At 40.3% G+C, this 24,632-nt stretch overlaps 1 protein-coding gene across 4 annotated transcripts in view; it reads right to left on the bottom strand.

The window, feature by feature from the left end:
• Positions 1-5,617: 5,617 nt before the first annotated feature.
• Positions 5,618-24,632, bottom strand: part of LOC135936827 (lachesin-like) — a 55,886-nt gene continuing 36,871 nt past the window's right edge. For 2 of the 4 annotated variants that reach the window (XM_065479798.1, XM_065479800.1), the window contains 9 exons: positions 20,417-20,520; positions 17,203-17,410; positions 16,162-16,317; positions 13,673-13,801; positions 12,911-13,048; positions 10,099-10,263; positions 8,962-9,036; positions 6,755-6,844; positions 5,618-6,007 (listed from right to left, as the gene is read on the bottom strand). In XM_065479798.1, coding sequence (XP_065335870.1) covers positions 5,862-6,007; positions 6,755-6,844; positions 8,962-9,036; positions 10,099-10,263; positions 12,911-13,048; positions 13,673-13,801; positions 16,162-16,317; positions 17,203-17,410; positions 20,417-20,520 — 1,211 coding nt within the window. In that variant the 3' untranslated portion in view covers positions 5,618-5,861. The remainder of the gene's footprint in view (positions 6,008-6,754; positions 6,845-8,961; positions 9,037-10,098; positions 10,264-12,910; positions 13,049-13,672; positions 13,802-16,161; positions 16,318-17,202; positions 17,411-20,416; positions 20,521-24,632) is intronic. The other 2 variants (XM_065479799.1, XM_065479801.1) reach the window with 2 other exon arrangements.

Raw genomic sequence — 24,632 nt, 5'->3', positions numbered from 1 at the left:
CAGGCAACTATTGCGCATGCAGACAGCAAGCAGAGCGGCGGCGGGGGGAAAAGCAAGCAGATCGCGGCGACGTGCGAGTCGAGTGCGAGGAAAGGGTTGAATCAGCAGAGAGCGCGGGGCCGGCGCCGCATCATCAGTCTCGGCCGAAAAGATGCCCCAGCGACCTGCAGACACACTCCGTGCGCCATTTGTCTCCGGGGCAAACAAATGCTGTCCTTGTTCCGCGAGGCCCGAGTGTCGCACGCACGATGCAAAAAAAACCTGCTTTCTCGATAAGCTGGCACCGATAATAAGTCAGATTGAAGGGCTGGCAAGGGTATCCCGTCTTCTTCCTGGAATCGGAATGCCTGAAAAAGTGACATAACTTTTACGACATGTGCGAAATTTTTTTAAAAAAGGTTTGTGTATATAAATGAAGTCTTAACAATTTTAAAATTTTGAAGTAGAACTCAGGATTTTGTAAATGTGCTTAAAAGCTGTCACATGACATTTATAAGCTTGTGTGAAAATATCAGAGTGGTTTTCTCTTTAGTGTTCGATATGTTCCGCTCCAACACTCGTAAAAAATTTCAACTTTTTTAATTTTTTTTTTTTTGAAATAGGTGACCGCTCGAGGTTGTGCTTATATTGGGAACAAATGAAAACAGGCCTCATTTTTGTTGTTCTTTAAATTCGTCGTTTTAATTCTCGACCATAGTTTCGACGTCATCCAGTACTTCCAATTCATGAGGCAATTGAGCCTAGCTCCAAAGACCAAATGGCCTCGTGAATAGGACGTACTGGCTGACGTCGAAACTATAGTCGAGAATTAAAATGACTAATTTAGAGAACAACGAGGATGAAGCCTGTTTTCATTTATACCCAATATTTTTTTAACTTGTTTTACACTATCACTGTTAACTCTTCTAACTTTCAGAATTGCAAAAATTGCATACTGTTAGACTCGTCTTGGCTTCCCCTGACTAGCAGTTAGGTTTAGGGGTGTTTATCTTCCATCCCCAAATTGCTTCATAGCCACCCGCTTGAAAATTAAATCTTTTATGACGCTGGATTTGTTTATTCTTTTGCATTTAATTTAAAATTGCACTGTTTCATTTTTTTATATGGTATGGGTTGGTAATTTAGAGTTTACTTACAAGTTTTGGATAGTTTAATTTAAGCCTTGAGGAAGCACATTTTTGCTCTTATAAATTGAGCAGGGGGTGGAAAGGGGTGGCCTTAAACACCCTTAAACCCTTCAGCTGGTCAGGGAAAGTCAAGACAAGTAAGTCTAAATTTGGGTATCTTTTGCAATTCTGATGGTTATTATTCGAGAATGGGAATTAACAATGTTGGGAAAGGCAAAACACGAACAAGTCTCGAAAAATTTGTGTTTTTTTAGGGTTTGTAAAGAAATATCTTGAAAACGAAAAAGAACACCACTCTTAAATATTCACACAAGTTCTCAAATGTTATGAAACAACTTTAAGCACTGTTTTAAAACTCTGAAATCCTGAGCTCATTTCCAAAAATTTAATTAGAAACCATTATTAACAGTAGTGTCTTTGCCAAAATTTGGCAATAGTTGGATCGGGTTCGGCGAGAGGAATCCAAAGCATAACTTATTACTTATTTTTGAAATTTTACCACGGGGAGATGAGCTACAAAGATCTCAAAATCGTCTAAAAGTGTCGTGTAAATCCAGTAAAAATCAATATTTAAAAAAATATGATGCAAATTAATATAAGAAAACTTATTTATGGTGTAAATTTACTCAAACTCATGACATTTTGGTAAGCATTTTTTCTGGAATTTTAGTTTCGAGCAAAACCTGGCGCACCCTGATCTAAATCAGCGCCTTTTGTGCCAAGTAAAGTGCCTCTCATTTCCATACCGGCCTTTGTCCCGCCAGGCGCGGGACGGTTTTTATACATATATATAAATAACCAATCAAACGGACCCTTTTTATTTTAATGCACTTTCCGTCTCCCTTTCAAGCGGCGTCGGTGCAAAATAATTCCTTCTCAAACTGGATAAGAAGCAGGTAGTCGAACGCACAATGGGGAAACTACTGTGAAACTACCCCCTTTCCCCCGGCCAATATGCAAGGTGCTCCGACGACTTGGCAGAGTGAAGGAGGCGGGCAGGCGGGCGGCGACGTGCCCGGAAAAAATTGCATTTCGAGCGGCGGAGAATGAGAGAGCTAGACCGTCTGGGGTCTAGGGGTGCGAAACAATGAGCATTACTCTCTCGTTATTGCAGTCTGTGTAATGTGCACTTTGTTGTTGAATCAGGAGTGGAGAGGGTGAGTAAATTGGAGAACGTTTCCGCCATAAATTGATGCTAACATATTGGAAAAGTGACATCTTCGCAGATCAAAATGTGCGCGGTAGACTATTTACTTTTCTTTTAAGTGGGGAAAAGGAGATTACTTGATAGGCCCGGACAAGGCTTTTATTGGATTTTTACGGTCTGCCGTGATGTGAATCAAGTTCAGTGGTTGAATTTTTTTTAGTGAACTACGTTGCTTTGAAACGTCAGCAAAAAATTACTGAAATAATAATAATATAAAAATAAGTGGACACGTGCAGCGAAATTCTGAAAAACAATTTTTATCGTTACTGTTTATATCCACTGAAAATTGAGAATGACCTAATATTTTCGCAGGTTGCTGTTAAAATTTCTGGGAAAATCGGTTCAATGGTTTGCATACTAATCAAGCGGCGGGCACTGTGCCCATATTGAAAATCATGATTTATTTCGCCAGGAGGGAAATTTACCGAAATCGAGCGAAAAAATCACTGACAAAACCAAAAATTCAATATTCCACCATCATCAAAACAATCTTAGTATTTGCGAGAGGAATGTAATAAGAGCTCAAACTAATTATGAAATTTTCTAGCAAGAATGAAAGTTAAGATTTTCTGCTATTAGGGGGTAATTTACAACTACTGCTTTTTCTTGCTGCACCGCCTCATCTTCTTCTGCATTTTCGTCCTCAACATCTTGGACGACTTCAGTTGTCAATTGCCTTGATGTAATTTTTAGATTGCTTAAAACATCTTGAAATGTCATTCTTCACTCAAAACTGGAGCATAAGTTCGCCAAAGAGATTCATGTTCTGCGCACTGCAATATTATTTGGTCACGGCCTCCAGCATATTACAGCGATTTCGCTTAAATTTTCTGAATGGTCCCAAGTCCCAAAAGAAAATGAAAAAAACAAATTTTTTAGTACATCATAAAAATGTTAAACGAAGAAATTACTTCTCTTTTAAATCACAACCAGGTTTCTTCCGATTAGTATTTTATTTTTTTTATTTTGAGCACAATCCAAATACGTTTGATTTGAATGAAAATTTAATCGAATCGACAAAGGAACAGAGGGCTTAAAACCTTGATTCAAGCTAATTAAGCAGGAAATGTGCAAAGTTTGAGCAGCTGAAGCTGCACAAAAGGTGCTCGGAGCGTCTCACTAAAGGCGATAAATAAGCGAGAGCTCGCACAATAATAGCTTCTTCTTCTTCGCCGGCATGGCGCTGCTGCAAACCCTTATCTAAATGACCATCAGCGTGGCACAGGGAGCTTCGCACTCATTCATGCGGGGTGCTTTTGGGAATTATTCGGCCGGTCTCGCGCCTCGCGCGTGTTTGATTTAGGCGAGCGTTAATTCTGGCGGGCGCACTTTTCGCACATCCACGCAAACAGAAACGTCTCAAAGGCGCAAGACACGCCGCTTTCCCACGAGGCAGATCCATTACCAGCTAAACACCTTTTAAAGCCGCCCACCGAGCCAAGCCGCGCACGCACACACATTTATCTCGGCCGCAAATCTGATTTCGCCTTGTTGTGTGTTCTCCACGACGACTGCTGCTATTATTTCCTCTCCTTTGCTGCTTCTACCTGCTGCATTCATTTGGCCGCATTAGCCGCGTGATTTATGCCCTTCTTAAATTGAATCCCGGCCAAACGCCTCTCGGGACAAGCGGTAGAACGTTGCTTGCGCCGCACGATTCTTTATTTCCATTCCTGCTCCCCGTCTGGCTGCGCCTCGTCGGTCCGTGTTGTGCGATAATTCCAGTTGATCTTTCCAAGTGTTGCCGCGTTCTAGATGCCCTATTTCGTTTGTCTGTATACAAAATTCAAGCTAGATATCTGTGAGTTGGAAATTTAAGAAGAGTGAATATTTTTTACTGTGCGTCTGACTTACTTTCAAGACACCAAAAGAGCACAAATCACGCAAAATCGTCTCTACTTTTTTATGAACGTTGTATTTTTATAAGAGATTAAAAATTTATTATATAAATAGTGCTGTTATTTTCAAACAGTTATAAACCAATTTAGACGTTTTTTACTATTAATTGTGCGTAATTTACTAAATTATATTTTTTGTGGATTAAGTATTTCATACGATCTTTTTAAAAGCTGTGCGATTATACAGACGTATAGAAAAAGCGAAGTCGATTAAGTATTGGGATTCAATTGTGTTTTAAAACAAAATTACTGAGTGAAAACTCAGTAAGATAAAGATGATTTATTGGAACAATGATATTGCCAAGGCCAACTCTTTCATCGCCAAATCTTGGGTTAGAGAGCCATCAGAATTACAAAAACTGCACATAATTCAACTCGTCATAACCTCCCGTAGATAGCAAATTGGTTTTGGGGGTGATCTGATCGCCCGCCAACCCCAATTAGCCTTTTTATACCTCCCTGGTAAAATTTGAATGCAATGCAATTTAGATTTAGATTTTTAACTTTTTCTCTTTCTATTAAGGGAAAAAAGTTGGTAATTTGGGGTAGATATTAATAATTTGAAAGATTTTTGATTCGTAAATAGGTTTATGAAAGTGAAAAGCCACACGATTTTTATCGTTACTGCAATTTATTTGGTGGAAGGGGGATGAGGGTTGATAACTGATAACCCTCAAAACCCTACGGCTGTTTAGGGGCGGTCAAGGTGAGTCTAACTGTAAGCGTTTTTTTGCAATTCTAACGGTTAGAACCCGAGATTTTGTAGTGACAATATTGGCAAAAATTTTTTGTCACCTATCGAGACATCGAGAGCATAATAATGACGAAAAATAATTATGGTTCTGGGCATTCAATTGGTTTAAAATTTAGTCTAGACCTATGTCATGATTCAAAGAAAAATGAAAAATAAAATTTGATTTTAAATCCGTTTAAAAGTAGAAACCGCGTAAAATAATTTTTTCAAGAAAATCGTGATAGGAAATTTTTGATAAAAACACTATAAAATCATTTAGATCCAAATTAGTTTCAAACTCGTCTAAAATAGCATTTATAGTGAGTAACGTCTTAAATACCATTCCTTTTAAGCATTCCGTTGCAAATTCAAGCCAAGACACCTATTTATTTTTATTTACATTTGAAAACAGAAAAATTAATTGTGGCAAGATATGCCTTCCTTTATTTTAAAAGTAACATTTAGCAAGTCATTTTTATTTAAACCTTTGATAGTCATCTAATTATTAATTTGCAAGCCTAAATAATTTGTTGACATTAAAATCAACGTCTTATTCAGAAAGCAGCAAAACTGAAATCAAATTAGAAAGTCCATCTTATTTTCCAGCCGGCGAAGCACTGGTCCCTTTCGGAAAATAGAACAAAGAAATGTGTTTGTGTTTTCGCGAGACGAGCTGCCTTATTTATTATTCGCGGCGTAAATGTGTGTATATGTACAGGCGTAATAAGTCATCATTAATTAGTAGGTAAATCAGCAGCGAAAAGCACTCTCTCGCTTGGCTTGACACATACACAGAGAGAACGGGTGCAAACAGCGCTATTTTTAAGGTGCAACGTCCAACTCAGTCCAATTTGCGAGTCTTTTTCGGGGGTGTTTGTTTCTTCCTCTCGTTATATTCATTGGAACCACAACACGAGCAGACACGACGATGCCAGCAGCAAGGGTGCGCCGCGGGACAACGCGCAGTCGTCCTCCATGGCCAGTCCCTCCGACGGGATGTCAGGGTTCTCGTCCTGGCCCATGTCGTCCCAATTCGACTCACCTGCAACACCGAAAAATACTATCGAGTTTTTTCCCACGTTAAAATGAGTTTGTTAAAAAAAGATGAAGCCAACACTTATGATTAAAAATTATTTCAATTTACCCCTGAAACAAAGTTTCCATTTTATATTTCTGCGAGTTTTCATGGTTTTAATTTAGTAAAAAGGTCAGCTTTAACAATTTACAATAAAGGATTTGTACAGACGAATGTTAAATGCTTTTTACATCGTGCAATTTCAGAATAGGCAGTTAAAAAGTCAGAATCGAATTATCTATAATATATTTATAAAAATGAGAGACAAATTCTCATAAAGGCGTAATGGGGCATCAAGATAAGGTCTTCAAAGCACGGCAAGAGCTATATAATTTAATGCATTTTTAATTCAAAATGGTTTTACTGCAGAATAGCAAGGCAAACGAACCCCATACATCCCCACATCCAAAAGAAATCAATTGGAAAACACTTATTAGCAGTAAAAAAGGTTACACGGGCGTTGAGTGATCAATCCAACAGGTTTTCAAATCGCGTTATTCGCAATTTGCCAAAAGAGAGGCTCGTTGGCAGGGATTTGGCCGAAATTAAATGCATCATGCGCCGCTCCAATAATTGCGTTAATCCCGACCGCTGGAGCGCTGCTGCGAAGGGCACGCGGGGAGTATCTAATGAAACAGTGCCGACTCTTAACTACTATAATCTCTCGGCGTGAGAGTGACGTACGTGTATAATTAAGCAATTGTTTGCACTCACCGCGATCCCATCTGTTGGTGGTGAAATCCTTGTTGGCTGCTCCGACCACCTCGTTATGCTTGTGCCGTTGTTTCGAGTGTTTGCTCCGACCTGCGCAATCCACCACTTTCATCATGCATATTGCATACCAAATTTTCACGGGCTAGACCAACACGCGTTTAATTATTAATCGAGTGGACATTGCCTGGCTTTTGATCCCGCGCAAACAGCGCTCTTTTTGCCATTGGATGCAATTTTATGGGAACAATGAAAAGGCTGCTGTTTTCGGCTCAATTATTCACGCGAAACAATAGCACTAATTGCTAACTATTTTCGGTAAAGTTAATATTTACTTGCAGCATGCAAACAGTTTTTTGGTAACTTTTAAGTTTTAAAATTTAGAAATGAGCCAACGTGTCCCAAAGCAGCAGAAAGTTGTACTAGGGTTCAGCAATGATTTGTTCGTGCAAAAACGTGGCTCTCATTAACTGAAAACTCCCAGAATTTCCGATTTTTGTGAGTTTAATGAGCATTCAATGGGCAATATTTCGTTATTTTTAATATGCCGTAATTTTTAATCCCTGGCCACGCTGAAAGGGAGAATATTGATACCGATGGTAACGCCAAAAACATTAATTTTCTCATTAAAACCGATTTTGTATTGGTCTAAGCACTTCCATTTAATGGGGTGAGGAAAGGGATGATTTTACAAATAGAATTTAAGCGATTTTGAATAGTTTACAAGCCCAATTAGTCTATTCAATAGCTTCCAACCTGTGAAAAATGCATTTTTAACAATTTAGACAAGGTGAAACTGGGGTTGAAGGGATTGACACTCTTAGACTACTTTAGCAATCTAGAGAAGGTCACAACGAGTTGAACGGTGTGCAGTTTTTTTTTAATCTGGTGCTTAGAAGACGAGATTTGGTGAAAAATGTATTTTTCTTTCGCAGGCCGTCGATCAAAAACAGTATGTCAACTAAATCTTGGATTCTAATAGTCATGTTTACAAAAAATGCATACCATTTTACTCGCATTCCCATCTCATGATGCAATGCAGGGGTTTCACGGTGATTGACACTCAACTCCGTTGCACAACGAGCCAGGCAATAAAAATTATAAAAAAAATCACGTTTTAGGGTGCAAATAGGGTTTTAAGGGGTGGAACCCTTAGACTGCTTTGGCTATCTAAGATAAGACTAGTCTAGCTGTGTGGTTTTTGAAATCTGATCATCAGAAGCTGAGATTTGAGTATTCAAACAGTTTTTGAGAGCCCATATAATCAGCAACTTAGCAGTTTTTATTAAAAAAAATTAAATAAAAATAACAATAAAATGAAGCAAAACGATACAATAGATATAGACTTTCCTAACCAATTTTTTTGCACTCATCAAATTTAAAAATTTTCTTACATTTATTATCAAATTTGGGTTCCATTTTAAAATTCGATTCTAGGTACCTTTGAACTACCACTTTGACGTCAACAGGAAAGTTGAATTTGACGAGACGAGTTCAAGAGTCTAAAATTTTGTTGACAATCAACTTAAACAAATTACTCTCAAAAACACGAAAATTTACAAATAGAACGAAGTCATGGCACAAATAAAATATTTAATCAAAAACCCTGTGCCCCAGCAAACTTTTATCTGCTTTGGGAGACACTGGCTCAACCAAATATTAATCTTCCTTAACGACGGATAAGTAGTAATTTTACTAAAACTTCTATTTCTGTAGACCTTATATGAAAAATTATTGTTTTTAAATAAATCGGCGGATTAAATAAAGAGAGCAGTGTCGTTTTTTCTAAAGTCACATTTTTTTTGCTCTTTTTATCCCTGTCCGAGGACCGGAGGACCGGGAAGGGCGCGCACTGCACTAGCACGAATGCTGAAACCCGGGTCCCAATAACACCGCGAACGGATAACATGGGCGCACCAGGCCGCACAGGGACCCAGCCCACTCAAGGGCCACTTGCCTCCGCACCGAGGACTGCATTGAAACGCTAGACATTCGTCCCGTGAAGCCAAATCACGCATGCTGGAAAGGTGCAAACCAGCAAGTAGCGAGTCGGCGCCGGTGCACCTCCCAATTACCTCCACAATTACTATATACAAGTTATTAAAGGAAAATGTTGGTGAGTGCAATATCTAAATTTCCCTGCGTGCGAGGAGACGAGTCACGTTCTCCGATAATAAAAGACCACGATATTTTTCAATTTTTTCGCTCACCTCGCTTCTTGCCACCTGCCGACGCAGGCTGGCTGGTGGTGGAAGTGGTCGATGTGGTCGACGGCACCGGGATTTCTGCAACAAATTAGTCAAATCACGCTGAAAAACCCGCGTTTAAACCGGCAAGCGCAGACAAACACACACAACTTCGACTGGCGGCGTGTGCGAGGCGGGGGTGACTCCCTCCCCATCTCGATGCTACCCCCATCAATCAAGCGCCCCCGGGGACGTTCACTCAAGGGAGGGAATGTTGTCTTTCTCGGCCTCAGTTTCACTCAGACGCATGCTGACAACAATTTCGTAAGTGAAACTACACTACACACCGGCACCGCTGGACAAAAAAGATTGTCTCTGCGCGCGTTTCAATTCTCAACATGTCGTCTCTCGTGACAGCAAATCTTCTTTTGAGAAGCTTGGGGAAACGGAAATGCAATGCATATCTAAGATGCAGGAAAATGGCAGAGGCAAAGAAGAACTCTGAATGCATCAGTATTTTTTTATTTGGAAGCACGAGGAAAATATTTGAAAATGCATTTCTTGCTTTAGTAATATAGCTTTCAGAAAAATCCAACTCTTTTAAAGTGTTTCAATCAAGAAGAGGAGCATAGTATAATTGTAATCTAGATATTTTAAACATTTTCTTGAAAAAATGAGTAAGAATTTTTCCAAAAAAAAAATTTGATTCCTCCCTTCAATTTCAAAAGTTTGTTCTTCATTAAGGTGGAAGAACTAAAATAATATTTCCAGTGCATAAGCTGGGAAATGTCCTTAAAGCTATTCCAACAGATAGGGCCACTGTTCTTTTACAACTCCAAATTCAATCCTGCAACTTGTGCATTTTTGGCGTAAGTTCATTTTATTTTAAAATCAAAACCCTTTCAGGCAACCGCATTGGAAAGAGTCAATAAGGAATTCGCCTAAATGGTGACATTTTTACATAATCAAACCTTAAGGAATGGTTTTTGCATGGGCAACAAGGATTTTCCAGGGTTCAAGTTGAAAATGACAACAAACAGGTTATCTCACGTAAATAAAACTATACAAAATGCATCGATTATTTCCTGTTACAAGTATTTAACAATTTAAAAAGAATTAATTGGTAAGTTTGCCAAGGGATTGAGGAAGTAAAATTGTTACCATCGAGTTTGATGAGTCCGTCGGTCTCCCCAAGCGAGTTTTTGGCCACGCATTTGTAGGACCCAAAGTCCTTCCGCGAGATATTGCGAATTTTGAGCATCATGTACTTCTTGTAGCCGTCGTCAGTCGACACCGCTTCGTACTTGTCCCCTGAAACATGCAGAGCTTTTTGTGGTGTAATGCTAACTAATCCGGCAGCCAGTGCAGACCTCTACCCCTACGACTGTGCGCTAAAAAGCTAGATTTCACATCTCGTGCGCTGTGGCAAATAGATTTTGCTGCAGTACATTTCCAATCACATGCACGAAATAGAAAGATATTAGAGAGGGAATTCATGTGTGCGGGAGGAAGTCGCTTGTTTGTTTGTTTGTTTGCATAGCCGCGATTGCAACTGTTGAGAGCAACTTGACCAGAAGGGATTTGGAACAATGCTTGGCCGAGACACGTTACCCACATTTATATATACACACACACAGAGCAGGCAAATCGCTCGATGGGTCGCGGGTTTGGCGCCGTCAGACGCAGCGCCAATGGATTTTCGCGGCACTGCATCCGTCCGTCAAATCGTTCGCGCTGAATGAGCGATTTGCAGCAATTGATGCCGACTCTTTCAGCCGTGCATGTGTGCCACCCTCTGCCTCTGCTCTGCACTCGTCAAGCCAACCGCGCTGCTCCGATGTGAGTGAACAGTTGATCGGGCAAAGAACGCAAAAAGTCCTCTCGCTTGCGTTTTTTGCATGTTTTACGCTTAAAATGAAATGCCGTGTTGGTGCTATATTTAATGGAATTGATTTCTTTTAAAATGCCGGATTTTGAGTACGGATATTGAGGTTAAATAAAGTATCCGTAAAAATAAAATGCGAAGGCCGATGAAAAAAAAGAAAATGAACTAAATCGAGATTTTTTTTGTTAAAGGGAATTTTAGAAGGCCCAATATTAACTGTTCTCTTCCAATTGTTATAGGAATATAAATAGAGCAGAAATTATGCAAATGTTAGCTTTTTTGAACTGTATGAAACTACCAAAACATCCTCAACATCGTAAAAACATCTAAATCTTACTGTGAGTATCACTTGAGATCGAAGGTATATAATTAATAAGAGTGTGTTTAACTGCTGCTCGGCAACTTCTGATTGTGAGTTTGAAAATCTGTTCTCCCCCCTGGAATTAAATATAAAACAATCGGTATTTTTTTCTTCTTAATTGAGTTGAGCAGAACTAATTGGCTTTGAATTTCGCACGAAAACAGCTTACCGGCCGTCAAGAGGCGCAACTGAGCACATGTTTATTTCGGCAACACGCAACATTCAAGACACTCTCTTTACTTACAAAGACTATTGGGACAAATTAATAAAGAAAAAGAATCACAAAATTCCAGTCAGGAAATTTTAGTAAATAAAGTATTGCAATGAAATGCAGTATTTCTTGTTCAAAAAAGGAAATACTTTCTATAGGCTTTTGGACGTTGAGCGCGTGGAATGCCGCAGTGGCATTCGGGGTGCGTGGCAAGGAGCAAAGGGCTAAGGGTGAGTGCATTGTGTGTGCCGCATAAACGGCCGACGGTGTTTGCGCGTCGTGTTAACAAGCCGGTGTGTGTGTATGCGCCGACAAGACAATCAATGAGACGAGTCGAGCGGCGGCGGCGGCTTTGCCTCATGCACGTGGAATCTCATTAATTCGGCTCACCGCGCGCGCGGCCCGTTGGGTGCAGCCGGAAAATGATTCCATAATTCGCCCGAGCGCGCTCTCGCGCAAGAATGAGAAGAATCTTTTAATCGCATTACGGCGAATTAATCTCCAAGATGCTATTCATGCATTCGCTCTGATTAAACCTTAACAGGGCCGCCGCCAGGAATTCCGCACGCTCTCATTAATTATTAAATTGCGACTGCTTTTGAAGCTCGCCACTTTTGACGTTTCGCCTTTTAAGAGAGGAATGCGAAAGGAGAGTATGCGCAAACGGTGCCATTTGTTTTAACCTTTTCTCCTGAATTTGGCAAAATACAGCAAGCTGGGAACGGTGGGATCCCTGTGAAGGCCTCTTTTGTTGTTTGTTCCCTGCTGATAAATGCGAGTTTAACACTGCATGAATTTTTGCAATGAAACATTACTAGTATTTTTTAATTTAAATTTCTCCAAATGGAAATTAAAATTGTGCAAGCGTCGTTAGACTCGTTTCGACCTCCCCTAACCAGCTCTACTACTAAATTGCTATATTTCAACCACCTCGAAAAAAGCAAAAACCTATAATTTTGAAATAACTTATTTTAGACTAAGTTTTGGGTAGCTTAATTTGAGCCTCGAGGAAGCATGATAAGACGTTCATTTTTGCTCTTAAAAATAAAGTAAGTGGTTTAAAGGGGTGGGGTAAGCACCCCCTTAAACCCTTCAGTTGGTCAGGGGAGGTGTACTGTTTTTGAAATTCTGATGGTTAGAACCTGAGATTTGGACTAAAACAAGCAAAACGCGAAAAAAATCGTGTTTTTTTTTAATTTCGTCAAGTTTGCTTGACTTCGTAGCAATTTAGTAATTTCGTAAATTCGATTTTGTTGGCAAAGTCTATAAATTATCTTGTCTCAGAATAGTTGTATTTTTTCGTCCAAACCCCGTCAATGCAATTAATTTTCCTGGTCGTGAAAACTTAATCTGGAAATCAATTTGACTCTTCGTTTGAATTCGTGAATCGGCCAAGCCTGTTGACTCACTCAACCATTGTTGGCCTGAACTTTGAATCATAGTGGGCACGTGTCAGGGAATTCGTGCGTGTGCGCGGCTTAAATTGGTGACACACGCTCGCTCGCGGTAATCCTACCTGAAACGATCATGTCGCCTCTCTCCGTTGTCCAGTAATTGATGGAGGATGGGTAAGCTTCCGTGTGACACTCGAGCACCACGTCTTGGCCCATGTAAGCACCTTCCAGTTGATTCGGAATCGTCAGCATGGGAGGAACTGCAAAGCCCAACACACCACACTTCAGTTCAACGCAATAAATTTTATGAGGATAATGGCTAAATAATTATTTTTAATTATATTTTGATAAAAAAAAATTTAAAATGGTGGAAAGTATTGAGTTTAAATCGTAGTTGAAGGCCTCGGAATTAAACAATTTAATCATCAAAATATTTGTTAGGCTTGATTTAAAGAAAATCAAAATTTTTATTTGAAAAATTTAATCCATATTGCTTCTACAAAATGCTGCATTTAAATATTTTGCGAAAAAATCTCCAGGGAATCGATAAAATTTTAACAGCCCAAAAAGAAAAAAATCACTCAAAAGTAAACAAAACTAAAACTCACTTCACTCGTGAATGAGATGTGGGACGAGGCCGAGCTCATTACGATCACTGCAGCAAATTTCGACCCGGCATAATTTCTCGAGGCCGAACGATATTTATTTTCCAGTGAAGCGGAACGGCGGAATCGCTTTTTGAATTTATAAGTGTTTTATCTTTGGCAGCTGCAAACGGGCAAAAAGCGCGGCCCGGCTGGACTGGCAAGAGGCGTTTTGCGGCAAAAGCTGGCCGGCCGGCCCATAAGTCAGGCCGTCGAATTCGGGAGCGAAAAACTACTCACACTGCACGCGCAGCAGAACCCTTTTGCTGATGGATGGCGGCACTCCGTTGGACGCGATACACAAGTAGGCGCCCATGTGCAACCGGCTGACCCGCGTTATGTACAACAGCTCACCGTCCACAACGCTCACTGCAACATTACACACCAATTGTCAAACCCTGTAACACGCCCAAGCATCAAATCTGGCGGAAAAAAACTAGCAGAATGGGCAAAATGTCATCAATAAAGTTTTGCTCTTGAACTGAAGGCAGATTTTCAATAGCATGATTTTAAACTGGATTTTGTTATATAAGTAGCACTGAAATTTCGGGTTTGACAGTGCCAATTTATTCCTGAGGTACCAATCAGGCTACGCAGACAGATTATTCGATCGAAAATTCAACACGACGTGTACAAAGTCGGCGAAAAAGCCATTAATGTGGAGGTTTTTTGGTCAGATGAACCTAGCAACAAGAACGCTGGTGACCAATAAGAGAAGATAGCGGTTCTCTGATTGGACGTAGCCCAGGTCTAAGATCGAGACATCGAAGCAAGCAACAAGGCAGGCGCTAGACTTCTTTTCGCAACGCTCGCAACTGCTGGCTGTCGCTGATTTCTCGATCTTAGAACAGCGCTTAGTCCAATTAGAGAACCACTCTCTTTTCTGATTGGTTGCCGACGTTCTTGTTCCCAGGTTTAGGTCTTGTATTATTTTTCCAATAAACATTTTACTCCGTTTTTTTTGCGTTTTTTGTTTCTCGCGCCTTCCAAGTGATATCCTTCTGACAATTAATGTCAGAATGTTCAGACAATTTGAAACAACGCCGGCATTAGCAAGTCAAAACATTTGCTGTCAGAAAGGGGGAATATGAAATAGCGCGGACAATTAATCAAAAGGCGGCCGCATGCTTCGGCTGTCGTACGCGTAATTGACTTTTTTAGCATCGGAAGGGCTGCTGGGGCTGGAGAGAGCGAAAGGCGAATCGAATGGGATGTTTAATCAAAGGATCTTGAGAGCGGCCGGGGAGAGGAAAGGGACGAGAGAGAGAGAGAGAGAGAGAGAGAGAGAGAGAGAGAGAGAGAAAGCAAACACGCTCCGCAGATCTCTTTCCGCTCATCAATCAAATTAAAATGGCAGTGCGGAGCTCAACAATCAGATCTCTCAATAATGAGACCGGAATTTTGAGTCGGCCCGATGAAAAATCGAGAGAAGGAGCGCTCGGGGCTGTTGAAAGGGCCGGTGTTTGTTCCGTTGGTATTCTCGGCTCGTGCTGGGCCACAAATCATGTTAGGTAAATTCCTCGCCGTCTTATCGTCGTCAACGCGGGCGAGGCAGCCAGCTTGCGGTTCTCTTTTCAGCCTCATCATCGACGCGCTCCTCAAAAATGACGTGCGTCCGTCCGAAAATGTGGAAAAAATACCGAATTCCTGACTGATTGTCTGACGGAATATTGCTTTCTCGCCTCCCCTAGCACTCACCCGAACAAATATGCACTTTCCATTTTGCTGCGAGAGAGGAGCAAGATTTATCGTTTTGATGGAACATTGGCAGCGTGAGAAATATTATTACTCATATTCATTAAAATAAATCTTTAAGTTTGTGAAAATCAAACAATTTCTCTAACAAAATGTCTCTGGGGATGTTTCCGTGCGTAACACAATCGATTTTACTGATTTTGTAACAAATAATTGGTTTCCAACGGTTGAGGAAATTTTTCTTGGTTTTAAATTTCACCACTCGCTTTAAATAGTGACCTCTGGAAAAGGGTTTAACTCGCGGGACTTTTGAAAAGGGGGGCGTGGAATGAAAATTTGTTCCAGGAAAATTCAAATAGGGGCGATTCTGATTTGTCCAGGCACCAGGCCTCTTTTATGTGTACAATAATTCTTAAAGAATAAATAAAATTGAAAATCCTATTCAGTGAGTGGGGAAAAGAAATTCAGTGGTGGTTGAAATTAAAATAAATGTTCCTCGATGATTTTAGATTTGAGTCACTTCTTTCCACTCTGCGTATTGTGCTGGATTTTAATGAAACGAAGGAGATCTAAAAAGTTGGCAGTTAATAAACCGTTTTTACATGGAGACGAGCACTAATTATTCCGGGGAAGCAATTAAAATCTCACCGCTATTCAGCAAGAATTTCATTGAAGCATCTGCCTTTGGTATTCACGGCGAGGAGGAAGAACGATTGCACGTAAAAATTGAAATGGTTGGGTGAAAGGCGCATTCATGTACGAGAAGAGTGCTGCCTCTTGTTCCTTGTGCGCGAATACGCAGGAAAGCAAAAACGGCTCTTTGTGATTCTTGAGCCGCTTTTGCACAAGAGCAGCGGCGCACGGCTTTATAGTCTCGACCGTTCGCTGCTACGAGAAATGTCGTTATTATTGCAGGTTTCAAACAACTGCAAATCGATTCCGCGCCGGCTTAATTAAAGCGCTTTACAAACGTCGTAAAAGCCAGCGGCTGATAATTAAAATTCGCTCCAGCCCGAAAGTACTTGCGTGCATACCTTCGTTGCCATTGTAGTTGATGTCTTCTCCGTCCTCGCGACGCCACATTATGTAGGGCTCAGGGTAGCCCTCGGCCTTGCACGCCATCGACACGTTGCTGTTCTCGCGCACCACCATGTCCGAACTCGTCTCCTTGTCGATGATGCTCGGCGGCACTGCACAAAACAAATTTATTTTTCTCTGATTATTTATGATTTGTTTGAATCTGGATTCAGATATTAATATTGGGTTGGTAATTCAATTGTTTTCTAAATGTTACATTTTTACTTTTTTAACCTCTCTGCTCAGTATTTCCTGTGGGCTATTAGCATTACGTTTTCTGAAAACTTTTTATTGGCAAATTTCCCTCTCAGTTCGCATATATTTATTCATTTCTTGGGCTTTTCAATTACCAATAATGAAGGCACCTGACATTTAATTCCCTTCTCTGCAAATCAGAAATTTCTTCATTAAGACACAAAAGAAACTGGTGCAATTGTAAAAAAATATCGTTTCTGATCCGCGGGAATAATCCACGCGGCGGACGGCAAATGGAAAAGAGGATATATCTGCATACTGAGTGGAAATAAACACAAAGAGAGGAAAATATGGCTCGCGAGACGTTTTGACGTTTTTTTAATATATTGCCACGATTGGAGATGACGAGAGAGTCTTTTATTGCTTTATAGCGACTGTAAATAGCGCAAGAGCCGAGCGCAATCCGCAAGAAGAACCCGTCGGTGCAGTGCAGAGCAGAGACACAAAGCAGCAACTTTTTCAGGCATTCACCGGCTTTAAAAGACATGGTAATGATATAAAGTGGATAGAAAAAGGGCGCTTTTAACGCATAAACTTTGCAGCAGAAGGAAAATGGAATCACACTGCAGGGAAAAATTTCATGCACGGTGAAAAAACGTTTGTGCGCGATGGAATTTGACGAATTCGTTTTATTTTGACCGCTCGGACCGGTAGCCGAGTGGGAAATTAATTGAAAAAATGAATGCGTCAGTCTAGGGGGAGGCGAGGCGGGCGCTGAAAAGTGGCTGCAATTGGGCACTCACCGACGACCTGGACATATCCGACGCGCGACCTCATGGGATCCGTGTTTATTTGGCACATGTACCAGCCCCGGTCGGCCTCGTGGACGTCGTTGATGTGCAAATACCACGAGCGGTGGTCGTTGTGCGACAGAGAGATGCGCGGGTTCTGCGTGATCACGTTGTGGTGGATCGAGAGGATCGTCTGCGTGTCCACGCGCACCCAAGCCACCTGCAACAAGTCGACAAGTATTAATTTTCATTAATTAATTAAATTCTTTTAATAATTGATCAATACTGTTTTAATGCAGTTTGCGGCACAGTCTAGAGTTGGGTAATATTTGTGAGAGGAAACAATTAAATTAGTCATGTCTAAATGAAACTCATAAAATATTTTCAATTGGCACAGGATGACTTAAAAATTTATTCAGCAAAAAATAAAGAATAAAAAATCCCATCCAATCGACCACCAAATTTGCCTCTTTTGCAAATAAGGGTAAATCCTTCTTAATGTGAAGCTATTTTAAAGAGCAAAATTCTGTCTCTTAATTCCAGAAAAATGTTAAAAAATTTATATCTAATTGTAAGCAAGAGAAGCCGTATGACGGGTTATGCATCGCGCTTCTCTCATGTGTCCACCAGGTTGCATAGCTCGCCATTTTTCTCTGACGTGATTTGTTGAGATACAGGATGCATTGAATTATTTAAAATACGCATTTTTTTCATTGTTGCTTCATTAGTGTAGAAAACTCTGACAGCATGCGACTGTGCGTAATTTTTCCCCTGACAACGACAGGTAATTAAAAAACTAACTGTTCTATATTCGTGATGTGCAAGCTGCGGGAGTGCATCGTCGGCATTGATTGAATAATCACTGGCTGGAGCCCTTAAACTTTAATTCTACCGCATCGCGGAGTATTGATTTCCATTCAACGCGATGAGGTACCTGCGCTCTATAATTAAACTCGCATAATAGAGCGCAGCCATAATGCATAGATTCGCGCTAAAAAATTCCATTCATGCGAAAATTGAGAAAAATTGCGTAATTAACAGTGCTAATGAATGTGCAAAGTTTAAATTCATCTCATCCCATATTTATTGGCACTCGTAAAATGAAAAATTATTGCATACTCTATCACAATCAATTTTTAAGATTCGCTCTAATTGTCCATTCATAAAATTTCGACCGGTTCTGTTCTAATTTCTCATCAGGTCAGGACACACAACTAATCTTAACCGACACCCTGAGAGCGTGCTTGTTAGTAAAAAATATCCGTCATCTTTATTCGCTTAAAGAAAAGCGTACCGAAAATTTGTGAAAAATCATTTTTACCTTTACTTAAAATGCTATCTACAAAAAGGGGGAAAAAGCTTAAAATTTTCCAGGTTGCCGTTTAAATATATGCGGAAATCGGCTCAAAAAGCTTGTATATTAATCAATCGGCGAGCTCTATCTCCTTATTGCAAATCACGATTTATTTCGCTAGGAGGAAAATTTTGCGCATGATTCACACAACATTGGATAGATCGAAACGAGAGGGATCAAAATTAAGCAAAAACCATTTACAAACCGTTAAATTTTTCGATAAATTTGGCAAAACCTAAAATTTAACTGTTCCTTGGTCTTGACTTATTTATTGCACATTGTAGAGATAAACGGCTGCTAAATTCCGCAACAATAGATTCAATTAGTCACTTGATATAGTCAATAATGCAAAATGCTCTTACTTGTTGGCTTGTAAAGCTCTAATTAAAAAATTGGTGCTTTTTGCAAGTGAGAAGTAGTTTTCAACCAAGCAATTTTTTTACCAAAAACACTTTCCAGGGATGAATTAATTCATTAATTGTGGTTTTTACCTTCGTCGTTTTACCGTGCTCGGTCTTTGTTCGTATCTGTTCGGCAATGTGTGCATATTACGGCCTTCGCTTGGCACACACATAAACGCGCGCTGAGTCGTGAAAGAAAAGCAGCGTAATTCCGAGACCTGTGTAGTTAGCCGCCGCTTTTTCTCTGCAAGGCAATAATGCGCGATGTTTTCTTCTTGGACGCGCGCGGTGATATTAATTTTGCGGCCGCTGCTGCCATGAATAATGAACGGGCGCGCCTTGTTGTGTTAATCCGCCGCGCGCCGCAGCCCCACAGCTCCCCCGCCGATTAGCCGACGGCTTTTTCTCGGCGCCATACCACCACCGCCAGAAGCAGCAGCAACGCTCTCGCAAGCCTCATTTGTTCACCTGATCTCCGTCTGTCGGCGGCTTTTCTGCTTACAATCAGTCGGCAGGTCAAGTGGGTTTTAAAAACGTCTGATTAGGCCCTTGCCAGCGGCTAACATCTCTTCTGAAGAATCGGAGATTTTGCTAACGAAATGTTGTGCTAAGAATTTATTTTATTTTTCCCTATTTTCTTTATTCATAATTTTTACCTTTAACCAAGCTTTTTGGTAAAATTTCGCATTTATTTGGAGTAGAAGGTATTCTTTGCGAAAGAAAAATTATTGCATTCCCATGCTTTCCTTCTAGCTTCCGTTTATTAGTATTGCAAACATTCTAATAAAATTTTAGTTTCTCTGGGCATAAACGAAGAAGGTCCAGCTAAAATAAATCCTGATTTGAAACTGAAGACGAAAAGACACCAAAAACATCTTGTTTTGAAAAAGTTAAATTAAGTCCACAAAGCTACCTCTGGGAGCCTGAGTGTGTCAAAAACCCCAACCACGGCCTCTGAAAAATCATCTTCAAAGCCAAATTCATGGTAGCACATCATGTTTAAGGACGCACAATGAAACGAAAAAAACAAGGTTTTTCGATTTTGAGTTCAAATATCTGGAAAAAAATCCTGCATCACCTTTCTTAACTTTAATTAACTCAATTTTAAAATTAAACAGTTAAAATCAATACTCAATGAAAGTGGGAAAGAGCTTTAAATTTCCCGGTTGCTCAGAAGGGAAGGTTTACCTCACAATTCACTTACCGTTTGATAGATCGTGACGAGAAGATATCGAAATCAAGCCAAAATCATTCAAATCGTTTTATTTTTAAAGAAATCAGGCAAAATCTGAAATGTTACTGTTGTTCGGTCCTGATTTCATTGTTGCACAATGTAGAGATGAGTTTTGCTGCCAAATTTCACGAAAAACAAACTTGATGAACTATCTCGCTATTGCCAACAGTGCAAAATGTTCTGAATTGTTTGCCTATAAATCACTACATACATTCATATCACATGTGCATATTTTACCTTGTAATTTTTGAGGTTGTCGACAACACAGGCTATAACGGCATCCTTGCCGATGGTCACCGTGATGTTTGGTATACTCTCGGCGAATCTGGGCATGTGCATTTCTGAAACAGAAAAAGTACACTCTCATGAGATGAAAAAAAGAACATCAATTTACAAACGAGATTCGCTTTGAAAACCGGAAAACTGCGCTGAGAGTGCAGTGAATTAAGTATTCAAAAAGACTGGTGCTGCAACAAACAGGGCAAAAAGCGTGAGCGCTTGCTTTAAATGCGGGCGGCGCACACGTAATTAGAGCAGAATAAGAGTTGCACACGAGCGTTAAGTGCGCGCAACTTAATAAAAAGTTGCAGCCCAACGGCGCAGAGAGTTACTCGCCAAACAAACTAAACTTGCGTCGAGGGTGCCCATGGTTTTAGCCAAATGTGGATTGCTAGAAACTGGCGTAAAATTGGAGTGCCAAACATTTTTACATAGAAGTGTAAGAAAAAATACATAACTGAAATTGTTGTCTCGAAATGATAGAGTATAAAGCAGTTCGGTTACACTACTTGTTTTATTCTTTGCGCTCTCTGCGATTGCTCCACATGCTGCTAAAAAGTATTTGACGGCAAACTATCAGGCCATTTACCCGGAAAATCAGGGTGAATCTGGGAAAATCATACAAAATTGAAATTATCTGGAGTTATATGAATGAGTGGACTATGTGCCAAAAGTTGCAAATTTTTATGGGTAATAAACGGTTGATATTTGCATTAAAATTTTAATTTTTTAAATTTGAGTGATTTTAGAGTTTATTATTAAATTTGGAATATCTAAAAAAAACAGCCTGTTATATTTTTTCCTATATAATAGGATACAACTTTACCCTAAAGTGTATGTAACATGCCTAGAAATTTCCAGGATGGTGAGTTTTTTTAGTTTTTGAGGCACGCAGAAGGTCTTAACCGATATTTTTTGTTCACAATCAGCTAAACATTGAGATAATCGAAATTGCACGATCGGTTAATTTTACCTTCAGAGCATACTGGGGGTTACTCCTGAGGTCAGATAAGACCGCCAGAACAGGTAAAAATTAAACCCTTATTACGTCAGGGTAGCCCTCGACCGATCGACTTAATTTAATTCGCACGTGTAGCCACTTTAATGACACCTATGAAGGGTTCTTCATTGGTGCGATTTGCAAGATCTACATACCGTGGGATCAGCCAAGTTGAGAGATTTCAGTATAATATACTTAAAGGGTTAAATTAGACATATTATGTCTAATTTAACCCTTTGAAAGTCATCAGAACACTCAAGAAACACTAATGTGCCAAAAAAGTCATAAAATTATGCGTTAACCGGTTATTATTGTTTCATAGCATATCTATTTCAAGTTCGGTAATCGCTAAAATTGAAGAACGAAAAAATTAGATCTCTTGCTGCCGTAACATCGAATACTGTCCTAACTTGATCCGTGTCAGTCATTTCCCTCTCGTCTAGACATTTTTAGAACTGAAAAATAAAGAAAAGGAAAAACAGGGAAAAGTAGCGGATTATTCAGGAAAGGTCTTGGACGGCGTCACAAGCTGATTCGATTTTCGAGCTCAATTTCCCGTTCTTTAATCAAGACGAAAATTCGGTTGGCGCGTGAATAGGGTGTTGGCAATAAAGGGCGGGCTGCGCTGCGTTCGCTCACTTTCTACGTGCGCGCATAATAAATTTGATTTAAAGAAGGCTGCGGCAGGGTTCGTTTGCCGCAGGTCGGACCGCGTGCTTTCGGCTTGACACTTATCTCGATTTATGTGCGGCTGCCAAACGCAATTTAAACAAGGAAATTGAATGGCTCTGGCACGCAATCGCGGCCGCTCCCTCCACCTGTGCCGAATCGGTGCACGGGGCGGAAACGCAAAACAGCAGCCGCAAGAAACACATGTCGCGCGCTTAGCAGAGACATAATCACCAACGTGTGAAATTGCCCTCGCTTTTCCACCCCTTCCCGTCCCCCAACCGACCGCCAGTATTTTGGCTCCCGTGTCGGAGAAATGCCCCTGTTAAATCTCTGCGCTGTCGTGACACTGCTTTTGCAAAAAATAAAATGCCCGGAAAAACAGTTAGTGGAATGCGCGAATGGATTAGTGTTATTCTCGAAAGAAAATTTACTATTAATCGAGATTTTCGAGAAATCGATGTTCAAATCCCGAAATTATAAGACTATCTACTGCTAAATGCTACTAGATTTAGTTGAATTTTTTTAATATTGTGTGTTATGAAGATCAACAATATTAAAACTTTAAAAGATTAAAAACATTCTAGAAGGAATTTATGTTCCCCAGTTTCTTGAAAGAGCTAATTAATTCAAGTTAAATCCCATTTCAATAGCGACGAATTTAGAAAAATGATGCATGATTTTGCTAAATTATTTTTTATCAATAGTAAAATATTTCTTTTTGTTCCGGTTTAGTTCACTGTATTATCACCAAAAAATCAGTCGTGCTCCCTTTCTTTTCTATGATAGGTTTAATTAGCACAGAAAATCACTTGGAAATATATTTTATAATAAAATTGCCCTCATACTAGCGTTTGGAATTTAAAATGGTATATATATTTTGTTTTTTGTTTAAGAAAAAAGGCGACTTTTTACATGATATAGGCACTTTTTCATTAGTAAAATGGGCCTCTCGTAGTCATTAGTCTCAAATTAACAAATGAAGTTAAATACTTAGAAGAAGTTGCGCAGTAAAACTGAACAAAATTTTCTTCTTTTTACTACGGTTTCTAATTAATTAAAATTTAAATGAATGGTTTGAATTCCAAGATTTTACTATAGGCAACGAATCAAACAAGAACTCCCTTTTGGCAGGCCGAGATTCCAACCAATACGAGTCCTCTCAAGTGAGGTAGCTGCAACCTCTCGTTTAGAGAAAATAAAAAGCAAACACGCACGCAGCTGTTGGTGGCGCCACGTGCGTCTCGTTTAAGAGCCACTCTCGGCCTTTTTACGCAACAAAATCAGCGCGAGTGCCATCATCAGGTAATTAAATTGCGTAGCCTTTGCGTGCTTTTAATTCGGTTGATGGCGAGGCAAACGGTTTACATATTCATTAAATTGTCTCTGCAGCAGCCAGCCAGGCAGGCTCCCTCAAGAAGTGTAATTAGTTCTTGCAAGGCGGCTGGCACGCGCTGTTTACCTTAAACTTGGCAGCGCGTGAAATAAGCCAGGCAGGCAGGCAGCTAATTAAACGGCGGACGCAGCATCCGGACCGACGGCCGGCCAAACTTGGGATTCGGGCGAAACATCACGTTTTTAAAATTATACCGACCGGCCGTGCTAACTGCCGGCTCGTGTGCGCGCACTCGTATGAGCGTTAAATTAAAGAATCGTCTATTTGATTGTGCGTCGGGGCCAGCTCGAAGCCTATTTGCCGACGCCGGAAAGTATACACTGTGCACAAAGCGACCGACTCCTTTCACGTGCCGCGTGCGGCGCGTTTTATTCCAAATTAATTGCCTGCTCGCTTGATCTTGAGCCCGAGAGAGAGTGTGTATGTGTGTGCATTTGAGCCTGAGCAAACTGAGTAGCAAGTTGGTTCACGCATGCACACATGCAAGAAGGGCGCCGAGAGGGTGGTGGAATGGATTTTTGCACAGCATACCGATGCGAAATTTGCACCCAGACCTACGCACGCGGCTCTCGGCGAGATTTTCTCATTTAAATGTGTCTGACTGTGAGTGTGTGTTAGCATTTAAATGGAGTTTAGAGTTTCTGCTCAAGCTGCTGCCACTCGTAATGTTGCAATTTTATTTTGTAAAGTTTAAATATTTCTTTTATTATACGCGTTGCACTAAATGATTCTTTAATTTGCTAAGAGACGCTTTTATTATTAATTATTCATGTTATCAGAAGTAATTAAATGCAGCTCACTACACACCGAGGAAGCCGCATTCAATTTCGTCTGACAATTATGACAACCTCGCGTTCTTCTGCCTTGATTTGTTGAGATCTATCCAACGGTGTGTGAAACCTTTTGGGGAAACTCTTTGGTCTGAAATGAAATAAGATTTCAAGCAGGGAGACAATCCTCATCATTAGAAAATCATTCTATTTTTGCAGCCATATTTCGAACAATTTTACTCCACTTTCTAGATCAATGATGGCTGTAAATGATTGTGAAACCTTAAATATTTAGTCTATGCATGGGAAACAAGGATTTTCTGGGGGCTTGAAATATCA

Source organism: Cloeon dipterum, chromosome 2, assembly GCF_949628265.1.
Source record: "Cloeon dipterum chromosome 2, ieCloDipt1.1, whole genome shotgun sequence".
NCBI classification, from domain to species: domain Eukaryota; kingdom Metazoa; phylum Arthropoda; class Insecta; order Ephemeroptera; family Baetidae; genus Cloeon; species Cloeon dipterum.
The sequence above is the reverse complement of the archived record's forward strand: the minus strand, read 5'-3'. Positions and strand labels throughout refer to the sequence as shown.